The sequence below is a fragment of the Rana temporaria genome, chromosome 4 (assembly GCF_905171775.1).
Source record: "Rana temporaria chromosome 4, aRanTem1.1, whole genome shotgun sequence".
In the NCBI taxonomy this organism is placed as follows: Eukaryota; Metazoa; Chordata; class Amphibia; order Anura; family Ranidae; genus Rana; species Rana temporaria.
Genome location: NC_053492.1, coordinates 84,648,603 through 84,670,329, shown reverse-complemented (window position 1 = coordinate 84,670,329; position 21,727 = coordinate 84,648,603). Strand labels below are relative to the sequence as shown.

The following is a 21,727-nucleotide window of genomic DNA, read 5'->3' as shown; positions in this document are numbered from 1 at the left end:
ACTGAGCACAACGTGAAGGCCACCTAGCGTCCACCGCAAGAATGCAGCCTAAGGCCCCGTACACACGAGATGATCGATCCGCTGAAATTGATCCGCGGATCGGTTTCAGCGGATAGATCCGCTGGTGTGTACGATCCAGCGGATATTTATCCGCGGATATATTTCGGGCCGACCGATTTCCAGCGGATAAAAATTTCTTAGCATGCTAAGAAATCTATCCGCTGGAATCGGCTCCAGCGGATCGATCCGGTGGTCTGTACAGACTCACCGGATCGATCCGTCCGAACCCATCCCTCGCATGCGTCGTAATGATTCGACGCATGCGTGGAGTTCCTTATATGACAGCGTCGCGCACGTCGCCGCGTCATCATCGCGTCGACGGCGCGACACGTCATCGCGATGGGAATTCGGCGCGGATTTCGATCCGATGGTGTGTACACTCCATCGGATCAAAATCCTCAGAGGATTTATCCGCTGAAACGGTCCGGAGGACCGTATCCGCGGATAAATCCTATCGTGTGTACTAGGCATAAGATATGCGGGCATAAAAGCCTTATGCCGCGCAGATCTTAGGCTGCAGTCGGCGTAACGAGGTTCCTGAATCAGGAGCACTCGTTACGCCGGGGCAAGTAAGCAATTGCGCTGTGTAACCTATGGTTACACAGGCGCAATTGCTTCTTGAATCCGGCCCATTGTATGTAGTGGCCGAACGGATGTGTCTGAAACAACCGTTATTTTCTAAGGTCCTATAAGCAAAAGCAACAACATGGAGCAATATGCAAGTTCATAAAAACAATAATAGGGACACAGGAGAAGTACTTACCTTTTTCAAGCATTCTCTTAATGCTCCTTAACTGTTCCAGCTCCCTCAGTTTCAGGTCTGACCACCTCTTTCTGAGCTGCTCCTTCGATCGTTTCACCCCAAAATGACGATCCAGATTTCTTTGCACTTTATCCATAATTTTGCCCTTCCTTAAATTATGGTGGGTATAGGGCCCATGCTTGTCATCGTAATCAGACTTTAGTAAGATGTCCATCATTTGCACCATTTCCGCGTAGGACATGTTAGATGCCTTGTATCTGCTCCATGTTTCTGACGTTTCCTCATCAGGCTCTGGGCTTGTTGTGTCGTCTTTAGACTAATTTATAATTACAGACACTTGTGTGGGGGTGCAGGCTGGCGCTGGTTGTCCTTAGGCAGTCTCAGTGGGGCAGATTCATCAATAGATACGCTGGCGGATCTCCTGATCCGCCGTCGTATCTGTGAGATCCGACGGTCGGATCTGTGAGATCCCACCGTCGGAGCTATGCGACTGATTCATAAGAATCAGTTCCGCATAGATCTCCCTTGGATCCGACTGGTGTAAGTGACTTACACCAGTCGAATCTTAGGCTGTAATCTCCCACCGGCCGCTAGGTGTCGTCGCGATTTTTTACCCGTCGCATATGCAAATGAGGAAAACCACCGATTCACGTCCGTACGCCCGCCCGTCGCTCGTTTTCTACGTCGTTTGCGTTCGGGTTTTTCCGGTGGATAGCTACCCCTGCTTCTATGAGGGGTAGCTAATGTTAAGTATGGCCGACGTTCCCGCGCCGATTTTTAAATTTTCTACGTCGTTTGCGTACCGCGATCGGGAATACCGATGGCCGCAAACGACGTACCCGCCGCAAACAATGACGTCGTAGCGACGTCATTTGGAGCATGCGCACTGGGCTTTTTCGCCCCGGCGCATGCGCAGTTAAATCGGCGCGGGAACGCGCCTGATTTAAATTGTACACTCCCCCTAGCCGCGGAATTTGCATTCCGCCGGGGGGAGTTAGGATCCGACGGTGCAGTTTGCGAGGTAAGTGCTTTATGAATCATGCACTTGCCTCGCTAAATTGGCGAGATCGTAAACCAGGTAGATCTAGCGGATCTAAAGATCCGCAGATCTATATGAATCTGCCCCAGTGTGTTTAGTCCGGGTGATCACCCATGAGAGAGATCTCAGTACAGGAAAATAAGACACAGACGCGATGTAGCTGAAATCATCTCTGGCTTTAGTGATAATATCATGACAATATATGCATTACAAAAAGGGGAAGGGCCGTATTATCTAAACAATATGTGATTGGCTAATAGAGATTTTTCTATTCATTAAGCGAGGCACCTGCATGGACTTATTGGAGAAAAAGGAGTAAAGTAATAGACATAGTTGAAGTTATACATAAGAGTGTACAAAGTTAATTAGTTTTAACAATTACTATTACACCTGTGAAAATAATAAGGGTAAAGATACATTTTTGCCTATTACTAAAGAATGTTGCATGTGTAATGTTTTGTTCAGAGATAAGAATTAACAAGCAATTATATGTATGCAAGGCCATCTTAGAATTCTACTAACAAGAAAGAAATAATATTCACTCTGAAAACCTCTTAACATCTTACAGTATATGTAACAGTTAAGGAAGCACCCTAGCTTCAGAACCTTAATCCCTTACAACCTGCTCATCTGATTCCGCCACGTCGTTGTTTCTGGATGATCTAGGCCTAATAGGAGACACCTGCTCATCTGATACCACCACGTCTACTTTTTCTGATGAACTAGGTCTCATTTCAGACACCTGCTCATCTAATTCCGCAATGTCGTCATTTTCTGATGAACTAGGCCTAATATCAGGCGGAATTACACCGCTTCATCAGGAAAGCCAATCTGTAGAATACATAATAGAGTAAAAACATGTACTATAATTCAGCAGTAGAGTATGTGGCGCATAAGGACAATAATAACTTGATGAGTAAATTGATAAGGCACGGAGCCGGGCGGCCCAAATGATTCCCCCCACGGCGGACATGGGGGTTTTTATAAATAAAATGGGACCCATAGCATGGCAGAATTGGGAAAGGAGGGGTAGCTCCATTGAACTGGGTGGGTAGCTCTAGGTTTAGCCTTAGCAACTATTTCCTTGCCCCCACCTTCCCTCTTTTCCGCTGTTTTAGTTAAGCCAAAAGCGATTTAAAGAGTCATTGTAATAATTTAATGAAGATTTTTATTTTGTTCACTTTGCCACATTCAAATCGAAAAAAAAAGTTTCTGATTCGGCTAATTCAAAATGTATCAATTCAAACGTTTCGACACAGAGAAATCAGTAAATTCGAAAAAGACATAAAACTAATTCTGAATACGAATTCAGCGAATTAAACAAAACAAAATAACTAGATTAATGAACCTAAACTAAACAAAACAATTTTTTTTTGTCATTTACCTGTCTAGTAAAAGCATCCTTCAGACAGTTAGAAAGCACCCCCTAGGAGCACATTTAACCCATTCCCTGCCACTGTCACTAGTGCAGTAACAGCCCATTTTTGTTAGCCCTGATCACTGTTTTAGTGTCACTTGCCCACAAAAAAGTTTCACATGTGTCAGTTAGGTGTCTGATTTGTCTGCCGCAATGTCGCAGTCCTGTTAAAAATCCCTGATCGCCACCATTACTAGTTAAAAAATATATATATAAAAATTCCAGTATATCTGCCGAAGGCGGTCGGCAAGTGGTTAAACGCACATGAACTTTAATAGCATCCGAGTCTTAGTAAGTAATGTTCAATATTGAGTTGGCCCTTCTTTTGCAGCTATAAGAGCTTCAACTCTTCTGGGAAGTCTGTCTACAAGGTTTAGGAGTGTCTACAGGAATGTTTCACCATTCTTCCAGAAGTGCATTTGTGAGGTCAGACACTGATGTGGACAAGAAGGACTGGCTAGCAGTCTCCACTCAAATTCATCCCAAAGGTGTTCTATCGGGTTGAGGCCAGGACTCTGGGCAGGCCAGTCAAGTTCCTCCACCCCAAACTCGTTCATCCATGTCTTTATGGCCTTACTTTGTGCACTGGTGTGCAGTCATGTTGGAACAGGGAGGGACCATGCCCAAACTGTTCCCACAAAGTTGGGAAAATTAAATTGTCCAAAATGTCTTGGTATGCTGACACCTTAATAGTTCCCTTCACCGAAACTAGGGGGCGAGTTTCGGGTAGAGGAACATGACTGGCCTGCACAGAGTCCTGACCTCAACTCGATAGAACACCTTTGGGATGAATTAGAGCGGAGACTGCGAGTCAGATCTTCTCGTCCAACATCAGTTCCTGACCTCATAAATGCACTTCTGGAAGAATGGTCAAACATTCCTATAGACACACTCCTAAACCTTGTAGACAGCCTTCCCAGAAGAGTTGAAGATGTTATAGCTGCAAAGGGTGGGCCAACTCAAAATTTAACGCTATGGACAAAGACTGGGATGCCATTAAACTTTTCGCCGCCAGGTCTGTACACGTACGGACCTGACAGCAGGGGGTATCAGACACAATCCCTGTGGCTGCCGCCACCGGGATTGTGTGTGAAACTGACAGACAGACTCCTGCCTGTCAGGTGAAAGCATGCCACCAGCAGCGCTGCCGTGCGACTTCTCACACACACCCCGGTACCGTCGCCCACCACATCCCGCCATGCTTTTCAGGCTTTGATTGTCTATCAGTGGGCCCAGGAGTGAGATGGCGGGTCCTGGCGGCTGGAGGTGAAGGAGAAGAGCGGACACACATCCGCTCTCCTCCCCTTCTTGATGTGACCCGAAAAGCAATGTATATGACATCACTTCCAGGTCAAGCTCTTGGTGTCCCTGGCAAGCTTAACTGGTTTCTGACCAGCTCACGTTTTTTTATGGGGGCAGTATGGCACCCCTGCGCGAAACCCCATAAGGGGTTACCTTTAAGAGCCGCCAGAGGGCGCACGCTGCACAGCAGGGGAACCCATGCGCATGGCCGGTGGTCGCAATCACCGCCAGCCACACGCGATCACGTGCACGAGAGCCAGTACGGGGATTTGTGTGTGTAAACACACAAATCCCTGCTCTGTCAGGGAAAAGGAGACATGCCATTTGTTCCTACCAAGTAGGAACAACAATATGTCTCCTCTCCTAGTCAGTCCCATCCCCTAGTCAGTCCCATAGTTGGAACACACTGAGGGAACACATTTAACCCCTTCATCGACCCCTAGTGTTAACCTTTTCCCTGCCAGTGACATTTATACAGTAATCAGTGCATATTTATAGCACTGATCTCTGTATAAATGTCAATGGTCCCAAAAATGTGTCAAAAGTGTGCGATCTGTCCACCACAATGTCGCAGTACCGCCATTACTAGTAAAAAAAAATGCCATATATCTTACCCATAGTTTGTAGATGCTATAACTTTTGTGCAAACCAATCAATATACGCTTATTGCGAATACATATTGGCCTAAACTGATGAAGACATTTTTTCTTTTTTTTGGGAGGGATATTTATTATAGCAAAAAGTAAAAAAATATTTGTTTGTTTTTTCAAAATTGTCGTTCTTTTTTTTTTTTTAATAGCACAAAAAACGCAGAGGTTATCAAATACCACCAAAATTAAACAAAAAAAATATATTTTTTTTAGATAAAATTAGACCAAAGCACATCCCCACAAATACACACATACGAATGCAACTGCATGCGTCGGTGGTATCTACGTGTGAAAACTTTCATTGCGATACATGTTACATATTGCTGCACACGCCAGAGGGAGAGCAATAATTCTACCATCACCATCAGACCTCCTCCGTAACACTAAACTGATACCCATAGGGGTCTTTTTAAGCATATTGGGTACTGAAGTTTGTCACCATTTCCCCGACGCACAAAAATTTAAGGTTGGAGATGTTATCATGGGCGTCCGCTGAACTTTTTTCAGGGGGGGCATCATTTTAAGGTCATCCATGCTCGGTCCCTTTTTGACAATGTCATGAAGGGGAGGGGCTTAGTCATTATCACATAAAGCGCAGGCATGCAAAGGTCTGAGAAACCTGATGCAACTATCAAGCAACTAGCAACTTCTGTGGACACGCTGGGGCCGCCACTCTTAAGGGACTACATTTCCAATGATGCCCCCAATCACCAGAATCTTCTGATTGGCCGCTGCTCCATTTACCAGAGGACTCGGCAGCGGCGCTGTGACAGGGAGAGGACAGCCGCGGGCTGGCTGTACTGTATATCTCCCCCGATCACCCCCTCTCTGTCATCTGGAGCTAGAAGAGAGAGAGAGTGGCTCTAATTGGATTCGCCGTGCCACTGCCTTGCTTCCTGCCCGCTGTTTTTCTCCCCGAGGATCATGGCACTGGTTTCTAGGGGGGGGGGGTGGCAAGCGCCCTCCCTTGCCCTATGGAGCGGACGCCCATGGATGTTATGTATCTATTTACTTGGCACAACCTCGTCTTTTATATTTTAAGTTTATTGCGTTTGTTTGCCCTAAAATTCACTTTAGTGTGGGTTTTTTTTTACTGAAATTTTGCAGGCCCCAGACCATCGCAGTAATAACGTATGACATACAAAAATATTCTCTAGGGTGTCTACTTTCAGAAAATATATAATTTTTTGAGGGTTTTGTGTGATATTCAGGCTGAAAATTATTTTTTAAACGTGTGCAAAAAAAACGCAAAAACGGCTCTGGCAGCGAAAAGGTTAAAGTTCATGTGCGTGTAAAGGCAGGTGTCCCAATAATTTTGACAAAATAATGTATGGAAATGCAATACACCTATAGCAAGGCCATCATTCATCAGAGTTTGGTTTTATCTACAGACATCTCCTATCCGCATAGACAGCTTTTTTGGTAAATGTGAACTATGCCTTTAAGCCATTCTTATTGGCTAATTTAAGTTATTAAAAGTGCAAACATTTAGGACTTTCCTTAGGTCCCAGAAACTTGCATCTTTAAAAATCTAAATTAGCCAATGTATAATTTAAAGCTGAACTCCGGGCATATAAAAGACACAAATGAATGCAGTTCTATATTCATTTATATAGCTTAAAAAAAATGTTTTATTTATTTATTTTGACACCCCCACCTTAACAAACTCCTGGCAGGGGTCTTCACCCCCCCCCCCCCCCCCCGTTTTTATTTTTTATTTTACTTTTTTGTGTCTGACCCCCCCCCCCACCTTTAGCACCAAAACCACAAAATCTCTGATCGCCACCATTACTAGTAAAAAAAAAGAAAAAATATTAATAAAAATGCCATAAAACGACCCCCTATTTTGTAGATGCTATAACTTTTCCACAACCCGATCAATAAACGCTTATTGAGATTTTTTTTACCAAAAACATGTAGAAGAATACGTATCGGCCTAAACTGAGGAAAACATTTTTTTTTTATATATATTTTTGTTTATAGCGCAAAAAATAAAAACTGCAAAGGTGATCAAATACCACCAAAAGAAAGCTCTATTTGTGGGAAAGAAAGGTTGTCAATTTTGTTTGGGAGGCACGTCGCACGACCACGCAATTGTCAGTTAAAGCGGCGTAGTGCTGAATCGCCTATGGTGTAGGCGCTGGCATCTCAAGTAAGGGGAAGAGGAAATGAAGCCTTGCGGCTTCACAGACGGTTTCCTACTGCGCATGTGTGAGTCGGACTTGTGATGTTTCCCAGAAGACTGAGGGGGGGGGTGCAAACTTCCAGCTCAGATCTGACTGGAAGTGGGAGTGGGTACCTGTCAAAACCAGTGACCTGCTCCCCCCCCCCCCCAAAAGAAGTGCCAAATTTGGCAGTGGAGGGGGGGAGATGCAAACAAGCGGAACTTCCCTTTTTGGGTGAAGTTTCGCTTTAATCCTCTCAGATTTGTCTTATATGTTCAGAGTATAAAGAAGAAAAACAAGCAGCTGGCTCCTGGCTTTTATGTAAGGGTCCATTCACATCAGATGCGCTGGCAGTAGTTGACCAACGCATGCCAATGCATATACAAATCGAAAAATCAATGTAGTTCAATAGGAGCAATTCACATCTTGTTAGAACAGACCTTACTGTTTTTTTTATGTAAGTCCAATGCAACGCACATAAACACAAGAGTCAAAACAGTAAATTCATGTTTCTTTTATAAATAAAGCTTGGTGAAGCTTTTTTAAAAAAGTGTTTTAGTGCAGTTTAAAATGCAACATGTTTATGTGTGCTTAATGCACACTGTGTGGTATGAATGGACCATAAAAGTGATCTGTGTGGCCCTAGACCCGTTAGATCATTTTTTTTTTGGTACTCACAGTGTACAGAGATTTTTTTCTGCTGACTATGAACCCGGAAGTGACTATGCGATTTAAACCATCATCACTCAGCCATGCTAGTTTTGTCTTCAGCACTAGAGGTCCTCTTAAAATGAACATTTCTTTTTGTCCATTCACCTTGCCTGCCCTGGAAAATGTATTGGAAGTATTATATGCTATGTAAATAAATTAAAACAAATCTGATATGGACCAATCCTTAAAAAAAAAAAAAAAAAAAAAGTGCTTTATATGTAGTAGAGTATGTAATATAATCCAGTCCTATTGATCTTTTACTCTCCCTTTCTATCTGGCCCTTGTGTCCTCTGTGATCCTCCCTAATCTCCATAGCAGTCCATGAAGTAATGCATGCAAGTCTTGGCTGCTTAGTTCTTTTGTTCTGCTAAGTATTCATGATCCCTGTCGTAGATCTGGTTACCCATGGCTACAATAAACACACCGGCAATGTGTATACTTCTCTGTGCTATTTACTTCCACAACACAGCAAAAGCACAGCTCACATCCTCCACGCACTAATGAAATAAGTCAGAGCTCGCCTAATTACACAACGTACAAGAAGCAAGGGATTTCAACATTGGAACTTTATCCCCTTGTCTTGTTTAAGCAGACGCTGGAAATGGGCAGCAAACAGATTCCGTTAAGGCGGGTCACTTCAGCCGGGTATAGGATGCCAGACAGACCCAAAACAAAGCTGACATCAACTTCATCCGTGACGCTGAGCCACGTCGGGACCAAACATTCCCCTGTTCTGTCCAAGAAGGATGAGGAGCAGCAAACTTGGGGGGATGCGGTCAGGCAGGACCATGTATGGAGAGAGTTTGTGGAAGCAGAGAGGAGAGGCGAAAAAAATTGGTAAGTCATTGAGATTTAAAAAAAAATTGTAGTTGAACCAAAGTTGTGGGTAGGCGTTTTTGCTGGTGCATTTCTACAACTTTCACAATTTGATACGCTAACGATCGCTCAATCCTTCAAATGTGGGTAATTAATCACTACTACTTGCTACTTCACTCTATGGGCCACCATTGGTTCCCAATATGTGGCGATTACATTATAACCAAAGGCAAAACTTTTTTTTAAGATTATGATAGAGAGGAGTTTGAATCACTGTCATGTTTTTTATTGCAACCTGTGTCCCCTTTAGGGAGATAACCTATCGAAAAGGCCCCTTTCACACTGGCGGAGGCCTTTACCACGTTATGCCAAAGTAAATTTGCAAAACATCATGACTGTGGCAACGTGAATGGATCTGATCACTCAATTAAAGGGGTTGTAAGGCTTCGATTTTTAAAAAAAAATAAAAAACACATCAAACTTACCTCCACTGTGCAGTTAGTTTTGCACAGAGTGGCCCCGAACACCGACTTCTGGGATCCCTCGGCAGCTCTCGCGGCTTCTTCCCATGTCAGATAACCACCTAGGAGAAGAGCTCTCCGGGGGGTGGGGGGGGTTACCTTGCGGGCACGCTCCCGAGTCATTCACTCGGCATCCATAGCCGCCGAATGTATGACTCGGCCCCGCACCCAGCGCCCGCATCATTGGATTTGATTGGCAGCAGCGGGAGCCAATGGCTGTGCTGCTATCAATCTATCCAATCAAGAGCTAGGATCCCATTGAGAGAGGGACAGCGTGACCCCAACAAGGCAAATTCAGGGCTCAGGTAAGTAAAATGGGGGGCTGAGGGGGCGGTGACTGGCAGGTATTTTTTCACCTTAATGCATAGGATGCAATAAGGTGAAAAAAACACAAGGGTTTACAAACTCTTTAAGTTAAAGTGGTTGTAGGTACAGTAGGTGGTCAGGGGGGCTAGTAAACATGAGGATCAATCACCTTTTTTATCACCCCTTTACCACCTGTGAGAACTTAACTGTTCTGATGACCAATGTCACTGGTAATGAAAGATGGAATAAATCCAATATTTTGAGTTGCCACCAGAATGAAAATGGAGGGTAAGTCTTCCAAAGGGGGTAACTGTCCACACACAAATTTTCATTTGAACATTCATAGAAAAATCATTCATCAGAACATTCTTTCTTTCTATCACTGAGTTATTTAAAGTTCATACAACATACAATCAAAATCAGGTGGTCGATCCAGGGCATTCAAATCCATTTGAATTTAGTTTGAGTCTTGGAGGAGGCTTAATTTACCGTTTCATTTGGCCAGTTGTAGGGTTGACAACTGTCATGCTTTTTGCTAGAATCGGTTTAGCTGCCATGAAAATAAATGCCAGTAGATGAAACAGGTTATTTGTACAACTCAGGTTTCAGGTTTAATAAAGCTTCTTTTGAGTTTTTTGGAATATCTTTCCCGAGGAGTATATAGACCAGGGGTGGCCAACAAGTGGCCCACGAAGCCCTCTGATGTGGCCCGCGACCTCCTTCTCTGGAATGGCAGGTTGGCAAGTCCAGATCACAGGTTGCCGACCCGCTATACCACAACATCAGTGTTGTGCATGAAGCTGGTGGTAGAGGAAGAAAGCGGTTGCGGAGCAGAGCCCCATAAGCCGATGCTTCCTCTACAGCGCCGGCTTTTGCTACAGGCGGAGTCTATGGCAAAGCTCAGCTAGCCCGCAGGATAGACACGGGTGCACTACGCTGCACCCGCGGTGTGAGTAAACCACAGCACATCAGTGTAAAAGCAGTCTTAGGCCCTTTTCACACCATTGGCCCGGCCAAATGGGACGCTTAATTCACCTCTATAGAACGACAGATGTCTGTTTACACCCACCTACCTCCAACCTGAAAAACAGAAGATAATTCGTCCCCTTTCATCTGGGCGGATCGGAGGGCCTATAGACTATCCACCCACTCTGCTCATTGTGGCCCTCGACTGGTTACCAAGTTGCTTAAAGTGGAGGTTCACCCTATAAAAAAAATTCTAACACTACATCCAGCACCGTGCTGCATATAAAATGACACTGACCTTTATTTTTTTTTTGCCGTAGATATCATTTAGCCGTGGAATTCACCCCATCTTCCGGGTAGGGAATCCCGCGGGACTGGGCGTTCCTATTGTCATGCCAATTGATTGACATGCTAAACGACGGCGCACACAGCGCGTCACGACTTCCCGAAAGAAGCTCGGGTCGGCTCGGCTCTATTCGGCGCCGGTGCGCAGGCGCCGAATAGAGCCGAGCCGACCCGAGCTTCCTTCGGGAAGACGTGACGTGCTGTGTGCGCCGTCGTTGAGCATGTCAATCAATTGGCATGACAATAGGAACGCCCACTCCCGCGGGATTCCCTACCCGGAAGCCGCTGTGAATTCCACGGCTAAACGATATCTACGGCAACAAATAAATAAAGGTCAGTGTCATTTTATATGCAGCACGGTGCTAGATGTAGTGTTAGAAATTTTTTATAGGGTGAACCTCCACTTTAAGTGGCCCTCGCTCTTCCAAAGGTTGGGCACCCCTGATATAGACCAATTGATACACCAGTCCAATATCTTCTAATTTTGGGGCAATACCGCCATATGTGTAAATGGGTACCCTGAGTCTGACATCCCCATAAGCATTAATCAGAAACATTGGAGAAAAATGTTCCCAAATGCTGAGGGACCATGTACCAGTGCATGAATAATTTGAAATTAGATTTGATTGTCAAGTCACTGTTTTAACTGTAGAGATGTAAAAAAAAAAAAATAAACACATTTAGAGAACAAGCAAACTTTTTTTTTTAAGTTTTGGATGGAGTGGGGAACAATGATTACGCATTTTTAATTTTCTTTATTTCTGTCTTTGACACTATTCAGGATATGTTCCCTCACTTGTATTATGGAAAGGTCTAATCACACTTCTGTTCATAGTTGTATTGTTGCATTTGTTACCATTCATTTTCTATATGTTACCGGAAGGGAGGGTGCGGATAAAATGTATATAATGCATATGTTGTAAATATCTGTCTATCTAGCTAGCTAGCTATTAGTTTGTGTGTGTCATTATAGACTATATTAAAGACGAATTCCAAGCAGGGTACTGTATATGTTGACAAATTTACTTACACATTTACCATACTTGGCCAATGTACCTGGAAATCACTGAAGCAGACATCGCTATTCCAGTGATCTCTACTTCCTTCTAGGTCCCACGCCAAACAGTTGTCTTGCTGTATTATGAACACAGGAGGTCAGCCCCGTGGCACAGGTGCCATTCAGAGAATGCTTTGCATTTTCTGAATGAATGAAAACTGTTCTCTAACTGGAAGAAGTTGAGAGGCTAGGCAATGATGTCGGGGGGGTCGGCCAAGTATGGTATATGCATGGTAACATTGGAACAAGCTGGACCAATGTAACTATGTATAAAATATCTATACCTGGAATTCTTCTTTAAGCTGGTCAAAGCTGCTATCAGTATAAAGTAACAAGTAACGAAGATGATTTTTCTTTTGCTTCATCTAGGCATGAAAATTGGAGCTTCCTAAAGGAGTATGATGCACTGGTAAGGCAATCTTTTAATAATTGTTAAAAAAAGAACTGGAAAATAAATATTGCCTACTAAAACTAACCTTCTGAAAATGCTAGTTTTCTGTCTGTATCTGGCTTTGGTGTCGAGTATCTGTCCTAGAACAAGTATACAGCAAGAGAATTCCAGATCTGCATACTTGTGTTTTGACTTAAAGTACTAAAGTTGTCATTTGCTCAGCATACCAGCCAGGCAATCAGCATTTTTAGGAGAGGTCAACAATGACAGAATACATTCTCCCACTGTGCCCTTTCCCATGAAATGTGACAGTGGATCTGCAAAAGACTCCCTCCAACCCAGCTATACTGACCTGCACCCCCCTAGCGCTCCTTCCTTTGCTGCAGCTGGCTGAGGCTATCCGGTGCTTCCAGGCATGGGGGAGCATCTGACGTCCATCCCTGTGACAGTTCTCAGGCCTAGAAATCTAGAAAGTCGAGAGAGATGTTATCACTCCTCTTTGGCCAGTGATTTCAGGGTGCTGGTAAGGTGCATATAAGGAACGGGGCCTTTGCAAAGACAGTGGGGGAGATTTACTAAAACTGGAGCGTGCAAAATCTGGTGCAGTTCTTCATAGAATCCAATCAACTATTACCGTATTTATTGGGGTATTGCGCACTCCGGCGTATAGCACGCACCCCTAAAGTGAACCCGACATTCCTGTAAAAAAAAAGATTTTAGTACTTACAGTTTTGGTGTCTTGCGCGGCGGCCTCGTCCGGTGTCCGTCTGCGGCTTCGGGTGTCCTCTTCGTCGGGTCCGGAGTCCTTCTGCGGCGTCCTCCCCGCTCGATCCCCGCGCCGAGTTTGAATACTGCGCCGGCATATACCGAGCGCAGTACACTCGTGTATAATCGGGCAGGCTTGGCTACTCTCGCGCTCACGTCCTGTATGTCCAGGGCGCGAGAGGAGCTGAGCCTGCCCGACTATACACGAGTGTACTGCGCTAGGTATATGCCGGCGCAGTATTCAAACTCAGCGCGGGAAAGCGGGTATCAGCGTATATCGCGCACCCACGATTTTGCCCTGATTTTCAGGGCAAAAAAAGTGCGCGGTATACGCCGATAAATACGGTATTTTTTTGTCAAAGCTTAATTAAACCAGCTGAAGTTAGAAGCGGATTGGCTACCATGCACAGCTGCACCAGAGTGCTTGGGTTTTATTAAATCCCCCCAGTCTCAGTGAGAGAGTCATATATGTGGTCATTGTTGACCTTTTGATCTAAAAAATGCTTGTCATTTTTGCCCACTAACCCCTCAGGCCTCTTTAACATGGGGTGGACTCTGCCTGCCCAGTGGGGAATCCGTCTGCTGATCCCTGCTGCAGGCAGATGGCTTGTCCATGTCCGATCTGCTTATTAAGAACAGACACAGACACAGCCTGCTGTCCTTCATAGGCAGGCAGTTTTAGGCCGGGTTCACACCTATGCAAATTGGTTGCGGCTTAAACAGCATTTAATTTGCATAACATTATAAAATACATTGATTTTAATGAGGCTGGTTCACATATGTGCGATGCATTCGCACTGCCGAAAAAACGTGTACGTTTTCTAGGCATTGCAGTGCGGCTCAGGTGCAAATTCGGGCCCATTATCTTCTATGGGCACACATCTGATTCGCATATGTGTTAATTTCTCTTCAGGATTTCTCTCATTCATCTCAATACACTTCCCCCCCACTTATAAATTCTACTCTTGGCATTCACAATACCTCCTATGTATACATAGGAATACATGTATGTCCGTATTTCATCCGAAAACGAATGGATGAAATATGGACATACTGTCCGCATGTGTGAAAGGGGCCTGAATCAAACATGCCACTGGCCCAGAGACAAGGTAATAAAACGGCTTAGTTGGAGTCTCTGGGTGAAAGCCAGATAGTTCCTAGCTATGCCCATTGTTCTGAAGCACAATGTGTATCCTGTTTGAACTAGGCCTTAGACCTCTTTTCTCTTTTTGAGATATTTTATTTGTTATAACTTATAACCATTTATTATAGCCCCAAACGGAGGCACCGATTGGAGCAGTGGTCATCAACCCGGTCCTCAGGGCCCACTAACAGGCCAGGTTTGCAAGATAACTGAAATACATCACAGGTGATATCATTTGCTGCTCAGTGATTGCAGTATTCTAGTCTGCATCTCCCCCAAGGTAATACATAAAAACCTGGCCTGTTAGTGGGCCCTGAGGACAGGGTTGATGACCACTGGATTGGAGGATACATCTAGTCCTCCCGTACTGGGCTTGGTCTCTATCCGGTCAGCAGGGGAACTCTGCATTCATAGGAAGAAGGTGGTTAGTGAAGTTGGCAGAAGTAAGGATGGAGTAGGGTGGCTAAGGAGTAGGATTGTCAGAACCAGACGCAGAGAGGCAACGGTAACTCAGTCCTTAATACACCATTCCCTCTCTGGGCAGCAAGATTGGAGAGTATGGGTTGTGTATTATTTGGGATCTTTAGGACAATAGCCTTGGGCTGATAACTCATGTGACAGGAAAAAGCTGGACTGTGAGGAAGGTTGGCAGAGGGGTGATGCCAAGGACTGCACCAATCACATGCTGAGCAAGCAGACTGGTGAAGGCAGTGGGATCTTCATCATGTGTGAGCTGCCATTGCTGACACCCCTAAATAATAACTACACAGCCTAAGGCGAGCAGTAAGATAGAAGTAGTACATACAGTATTGGGGGTGTCAGGTAGGCTGTACGGGGCCCTATGATCTCTTGTCCCCCCGACTAACCCAGCTTTGTTGTTTTCTGTTCCGTTTAGGGCAATAAAAAAGAAGTCGAAAAGCTACCTGAACAAGTGGCAGTTTTCTCAGACCAAGTGCCCAATACCACCAATCAGAACATTGGGAGCAGAATGAACACAGACCTGGGGAAGAGCCTCATACACATGGATTTCATTCTGACCAGTGGAAATCAGAAGAAGAAGTTGGGAACAGAACTTCTGCCCTGTTAATCAGAAGCACATTGGACTGATTACTTATTAACATAACACTGCAATTACTGGTAAAAGGTCACAAATGTCTATATACCTCAGCAGAACATTTTCTACACATGGTTTGAAGGAAACATGCTAGAATTCAGCACTGTAAGCAAGATAGCATCAGATGTCCTTAAGGCAACCTCTAATACCATGAGCCACAGTCTTCACGTTTTTACGGCTTACCTTAAAATAAGGTGAAACAGATCAGCTCCCAGATTATCCATTTTTTTTATTATTATTTTTTTACTAAAAACCTGAACAGTGAGTTCTAGAAATTGGGAGCTGTACAAGACAAGTCAGATTGATCCTTTTGTTTAAATTGGCTAAATACATTTCAGGTGAATCAAACCAAAAAGGTGATCAATGCCTTTGAGGTTTTTCTTAAGAAAGCAGCAACAACCCAAGTAGGAAAAAAAAACCTGTCCCCAGCCAGCAGATAGAGTGAAACCTTTGCTGGCTATGAGAAAGCAGTGGTCTCATAGCAGAGGTCCAACGCACCCCCTTACTGAGGCAGACATTTAGCTCTGATTAGCAAAGTTCATACTCCCCACTGATTGGAGAGCTCAGCAGAGGGCATTGTGGACCTCTCCCAACAAGATTTCTACTTTCCTACAGAGAGCAGGGGTCCTGCTCTACAGCATGCTTGCCGGGGACAACCTACTCTGGCTGTCACCGATTTCTAAAGAAATCAAACTTAAGACTTGCACACATTTTAACGCACCTGGAACAGCCAATCTCAACCTAAAGATCAGTCAGGATTTAATACCAGATTCTTGGCACAAACGAATGCAGCCCTGTAATCATAAACACGTATTTAGTTTTTTTAATGCAAGCAGTGCCTGAATTTTACTTGAAATCTGTTTACTGCATGTACAGTAGAGCTCAGATGGGGGCCCAAATAACTGTACTTTAGCACTCATATGCTAACTGCAGGACTGAATGGACCAATACAATCATGTTTAACCCATCATTTAGGCTTCATGTACACCACAGCTTAGGGGAGCTTCAACCTCCCTCTCCTGAACGTGGATAAATCGAGTTCACGATAGGAATGTTTTGCGTTTTACCACGGTCAAATTAGGCCATGTGTACATGAAGCCTAAAGCCTCATACACACAATACAATTGTTATCGAGGGATTGTCTGTTGACTGACTGTTGTCCTAAAATCTTACCGTTAGTATGCTCCTTTTGACAATTACTGTCCAACTTTCGGCCAACAAATGTTGGATACAGGCTAGTAAATATTTGGCAGACAACAGCTGCGCGTCTGATTTTCATATGGTCAGTACACAAATCCGTCTTGTAAAAGTACAAACATGCATGCTTGGAATCAATGCTCAAACACCAAAATTAGCAGAAGGGTCCCAAAGGGTGGCGCTCAAGAGCTGAAATTCTTTGTAGTATGTCACTACGTTCGGGTTTGTGACACGACAATTGTGTACCATTAGTATGCAAGACAAGATCCTGGTACACGCCTTTTGGCAAAAAAAAAAAAAAAAAAATAGACGCTCGGTTAGCCAACAATTGTACCGTGTGTACAAGGCTTTAATATACTCAAGTTTGACTTGGTATAAGCATCAGCTGAAATGTTTAAAGCAGAAATGCATTCATATCTGCCAGAAGATCAAACGTAATATTCCTCCAATTTTATGGCCTGTCTGACCTCCATTAGGGAGGGGTTTTCTCACCAGGGGTGCAAGCGATACCTGGACAGGAAGTCATGTACAACAGTGTGTAGTGATTTCTAGAAATTGGGAGTTGCACATAATAAAGTTAAAAAAAACTGGCAGATTCAAACCCTTTCATATAAAAAAAAAAAAAAAAAAAAAAAAAAAAAACAGTTTATAATTTTCTATCACCATAAGAGGTCAGCACAGCAAGGGGATATCTTGCCAAGAGGTTAAACAGCAATAACCTGACATTAACTTAACCCTTCCCTGCTCCAGCCAAATTAAAACTATAGTTGGACTTGAGGCAGGGTTCACACGTGCTGCGGCCGCAGCTCAAAGCAGGGGGTCCGATGCATTCCTGTTCACAGATTCAGGTGCAAATCAGTTCTGAATTTTTGCCTAAATTGGCACCCGATTCGGAGCCAAAAGACACACAGGACCCTTTCCCAATGTGGCCCGGAGCTGTGAGAACAACTCCATTGAGAGACAGCCACTCTCCTGTCATGCAAATTGAATGCAGGGAAACCCACATCCAGCATAAGTGAGAACCCAGCCTTAAAGTGGAAATAAATTCAGCTATACTTACCTTTGGCATCACTGGTCCAATGTTTAAGAAGTCTCTCAACAGCATCTCCTCACATGGAGACTTTGAAGGGATGTGGAAACGGCTGTGACAGCAAAGCACGTAGGACATTCTTCTACCCGCCTGACCATTGCCTCATTGATTTTATGTGATACATCATGGAATAAGACTCCCTAGTGTGCGTTTTTATTTTAAGGTTTGTAATAACATACATAATCTTCAAGATTTATCTGTTTATTTGTTGAATCAGATATACTATTAAGAGGCTATCCTTGACCATTTTTTTTTTCCTGCCTCTAAACACTGCTAAAATCCTATGTGTGCAAGGACACAGGCTAACATGTAGAGGAGTTTAGAAGCCAAAAAAAAATAAAAATTGATGGATGCCATTAGAAGCAGCCACAAAAACATCCTGTGTGCATGAAACCTAACAGGCATAACTCCGATTCGATAGTGACAGCCAGGGCTTTTTTTTTCAGGGGGAACTTGGGGAAACTCAGTTCCACCACCTCTGGCTCAGACCCTTTGGTGCCTGCTCACCACAATCACTTGTAAACACAGAATTCTGGTTTCTGTGTTTACCAGTGACAGCTCTGCACTCTGTGTGTAACCCCCCTGAACTCTGCACTCTGTATGTAATGCAATCCTGATATTTAATGCCCCTTTATGACCCTTCTACTGTTTTTGAAATCTGAACGGGGTCGTGGTTGAGTTCCTGCACCTATTTTCTGAGAAAAAAAGCTCTGGTGATAGCCATGCATGTCAAACCTCTTATGAAAACATTTTATCGCTTGCGCCATAAGTACAAAGAAAAACAATTTTCCGGAAAAAAAAAAACCCCACACACACACCTCTGCTTGGGTATACATTCCAGAGAATGTAAAGCGGGCAGGTAGGTTTATTAATTACAGTACACTGCATGCCTGTTTTTACACACTCAGTTAACCACTTGAGACCCGCGCTATAGACGAAAGACGTCCACATCGTGGCTCTCAACTGCCAGGACGACGTCCTTCTATTTACATTCCCCGCGCACGGCGCCAAGGGTGCGCAGCGGGGAAAAACTCTGCCCAGTGTGTCACGTGATGCCAATGTCCGCCAGGTACCCGCGATCGGCAGTGACAGAGCAAGGACGTGGATCTCTGTGTGTAAACACAGAGCTCCACGTCCTGTCAGGGAGAGGAGACCGATGCTGTGTCCCTTTACATAGGGACACAGATCGGTCAGTCCCCTCCCACCACAGTAAGAATCACTCCCAGGGAATACATTTAACCCCTTCCCTGCCAGTCACATTTATACAGCAATCAGTGCATATGTGAATGGTCCCAAAATAGTGTCAAGTGTCCAATGTGTCCGCCGCAATATCGCAGGCCTGACAAAAATCGCAGATCGCCGCCATTACTAGTATAAAAAAAATAAAAAAAAAAAAAAATCAAAAATCTATCCCCTATTTTGTAGGCGCTATAACTTTTGCGCAAATCAATATACGCCTATTACGTATTTTTCTACATATTTTTGGTAAAAAAAAAAAAATCGCATCGGCCTAAACTGAGGAAAAAAATTAAAATTGGGATATTATAAACAAAAAGTAAAAAAAATAAAAATAAAAAGTGTCTCAAAACTGTCGGGCTTTATAAAATAAAAACCGCAGAGATGATCAAATACCACCAAAAGAAAGCTCTATTTGTGGGGGAAGTAAATGAACAAATATAATTTGGGTACAGTGTTGCATGACCGCGCAATTGTCATTCAAAATGAGTCAGCGCTGAAAATTGGTCTGGGTGGGAAGGGGGTTTAAGTGCCCAAGTAAGGAAGTGGTTAAACTGCGTTTCAAAATACAATAGCAGTCATTACATATTAACAGTAGATGGCGCTAGCTGCTGACATTTCCATCTAGCACATGGCAAGAGAGACCCCCCCACCCAATGTGTGCACCTTTTTTGTTGTAAATATTTAAAGCCTTGCCAAGCAATACACATTATACAGTATCTCTATACAGCATCTCACAAAAGAAAGTACACCCCTCACATTTTTGTAAATATTTTACTATATTTACATTGTAGCAAAGTGTCAGTTCCTCATTGTCACATGAAAAGTATTGAATATACAGCTTGTACAACAGTGTAAATTTTCTGTCCCCTCAAAATAACTCAAAGCCATTAACGCCATTAAGCCCCATACACGATCGGACTTTCCTGTGGATTTTGGTCTGAAGGTCATTGGCCGTGAACTTGGTATGCACATGGCACAAAATTTTTAGCCAACATTCACCAAACCACATAGTTTTTCAGCTCTTTACCAACACCCTTTGGGAAACCTCTGCTATTGTTGTCTAATGTTTAGCATGGGTTCCACGCATGCATGTTTGTACTTGGAACGACTTGTGTACACACGATCGGATAAACCGATGCAACAGATTTATTGCGAGACAGTTGGTGAGCACGTACAGCCAATATTTGTTGTCGTCAATTCAGCCAACAATTGTCTGCTGGAGCATACAGATGGTCGGATTATCCGACGAGACGTCCATCAGACAATTATGGCCATAAAATTGGATCGTGTGCATGGGCCTTTAGTGTTACAAGGTCTCAGGTATGAATGGGGAGAAGGTGTGTAAAATTTGGTGTCATCGCTCTCACTCCCTCATACTGGTCATTGAAAGCGCAACATGGCACCTCATGGCAAAGAACCCAGAAGATCTGGGAAAAAAGAAAAAGAAGAATTGTTGCTCTACATAAAGATGGCCTAGACCAGGGATATGCAATTAGCAGACCTACAGCTGTTGCAAAACTACAAGTCCCATCATGGCTCTGGGTGTCATGCTTGTGGCTGTCAGTCTTGATATGCCTTATAGTCCTGTAACAGCTGGAGGTCTGCCAATTGCATATCCATGGCCTAGGCTATAAGATTGCCAAGACCATGAAAATGAGCTGCAGCACGGTGGCCAAGACCATACAGTGCTTTAACAGGACAGGTTCCACTCAGAACAGTCCTCGCCATGGTCGACCAAAGGAGTTGAGTGCACATGATCAGCGTCATATCCCAAGGTTGTCTTTGGGAAATGGATGTTTAAGTGCTGCCAGTATTGCTGCAAAAGTTGAAGGGGTAGGGGGTCAGCCTGTCAGAACTCAGACCATACACCGCACACTGCAAATTGGTCTGCATGGCTGTCATGCCAGAAGAAAGCCTCTTCTAAAGATGCAAGGGAAAGCCTGCAGTTTGCTGAAGACCAGGCAAGGAGTACAAAGACAAGTGTGTCTTGCCTACAGTCAAACATGGTGGTGGGAGTGTCATGGTCTGGGGAGCTACAGTTCATTGAGGGAACCATTAATGCAAACATGTACTGTGACATACTGAAGCAGAGCATAATCCCCTCCCTTCAGAGACTGGGCCGCAGGGCAGTATGCCAACATAACGACCCCAAACACCTCCAAGATGACCGCTGCCTTGCTAAAATAGCTGAGGGTTAAGGTGATGGACTGGCCAAGCATGTCCCCAGACCTAAACCTTATTAAGCATCTGTGGGGCATCCTCAAAACGGAAGGAGGAGGAGCACAAGGTCTCTAATATCCACCAGCTCTGTGATGTCATCATGGAGGAGGAGTGGAAGAGGACTCCAAAGGCAACTTGGGAAGCTCTGGTGAACTCCATGCCCAAGAGGGTTAAGGCACACAAATAATGGTGGCCACACAAAATATTGACACTTTGGGCCCAATTTGGACATATCACTTTTGTTGCCAGCGGTTTAGTCATTAATGGCTGTGTGTTGAGTTATTTTGAGAGGACAGCAAATTTACACTGTTATACAAGCTGTACACTCACTACTTTACATTGTAGCAAAGTGTCATCACATGAAAATATATAAAATTGAATATTTACAAAAATGTGAGGGATGTACTTGCTTACTTTTGTGACAATACATAAAATAAAAAGGGGGGGGG

General features: G+C 44.1%; 1 protein-coding gene across 1 annotated transcript; it reads left to right on the top strand.

Moving 5' to 3' along the window:
• Positions 1 to 8,494: 8,494 nt before the first annotated feature.
• Positions 8,495 to 15,892, top strand: C4H2orf50 (chromosome 4 C2orf50 homolog). Its single transcript, XM_040348589.1, has 3 exons — positions 8,495 to 8,944; positions 12,488 to 12,527; positions 15,314 to 15,892. Exons 1-3 carry the CDS (start codon positions 8,709 to 8,711, stop codon positions 15,503 to 15,505), a joined length of 468 nt encoding a protein of 155 aa, XP_040204523.1. The 5' UTR covers positions 8,495 to 8,708; the 3' UTR covers positions 15,506 to 15,892.
• The last annotated feature ends 5,835 nt before the right edge of the window (positions 15,893 to 21,727 follow it).

Bases quoted from the DNA above. Each gene is read 5' to 3' on its own strand.
- C4H2orf50 (XM_040348589.1), top strand. From the start codon at position 8,709: ATGGGCAGCAAACAGATTCCGTTAAGGCGGGTCACTTCAGCCGGGTAT. The intron at 8,945-12,487 runs GTAAGTCATTGA...TGCTTCATCTAG, and splicing joins AGGAGAGGCGAAAAAAATTG to GCATGAAAATTGGAGCTTCC. The intron at 12,528-15,313 runs GTAAGGCAATCT...TGTTCCGTTTAG, and splicing joins TAAAGGAGTATGATGCACTG to GGCAATAAAAAAGAAGTCGA.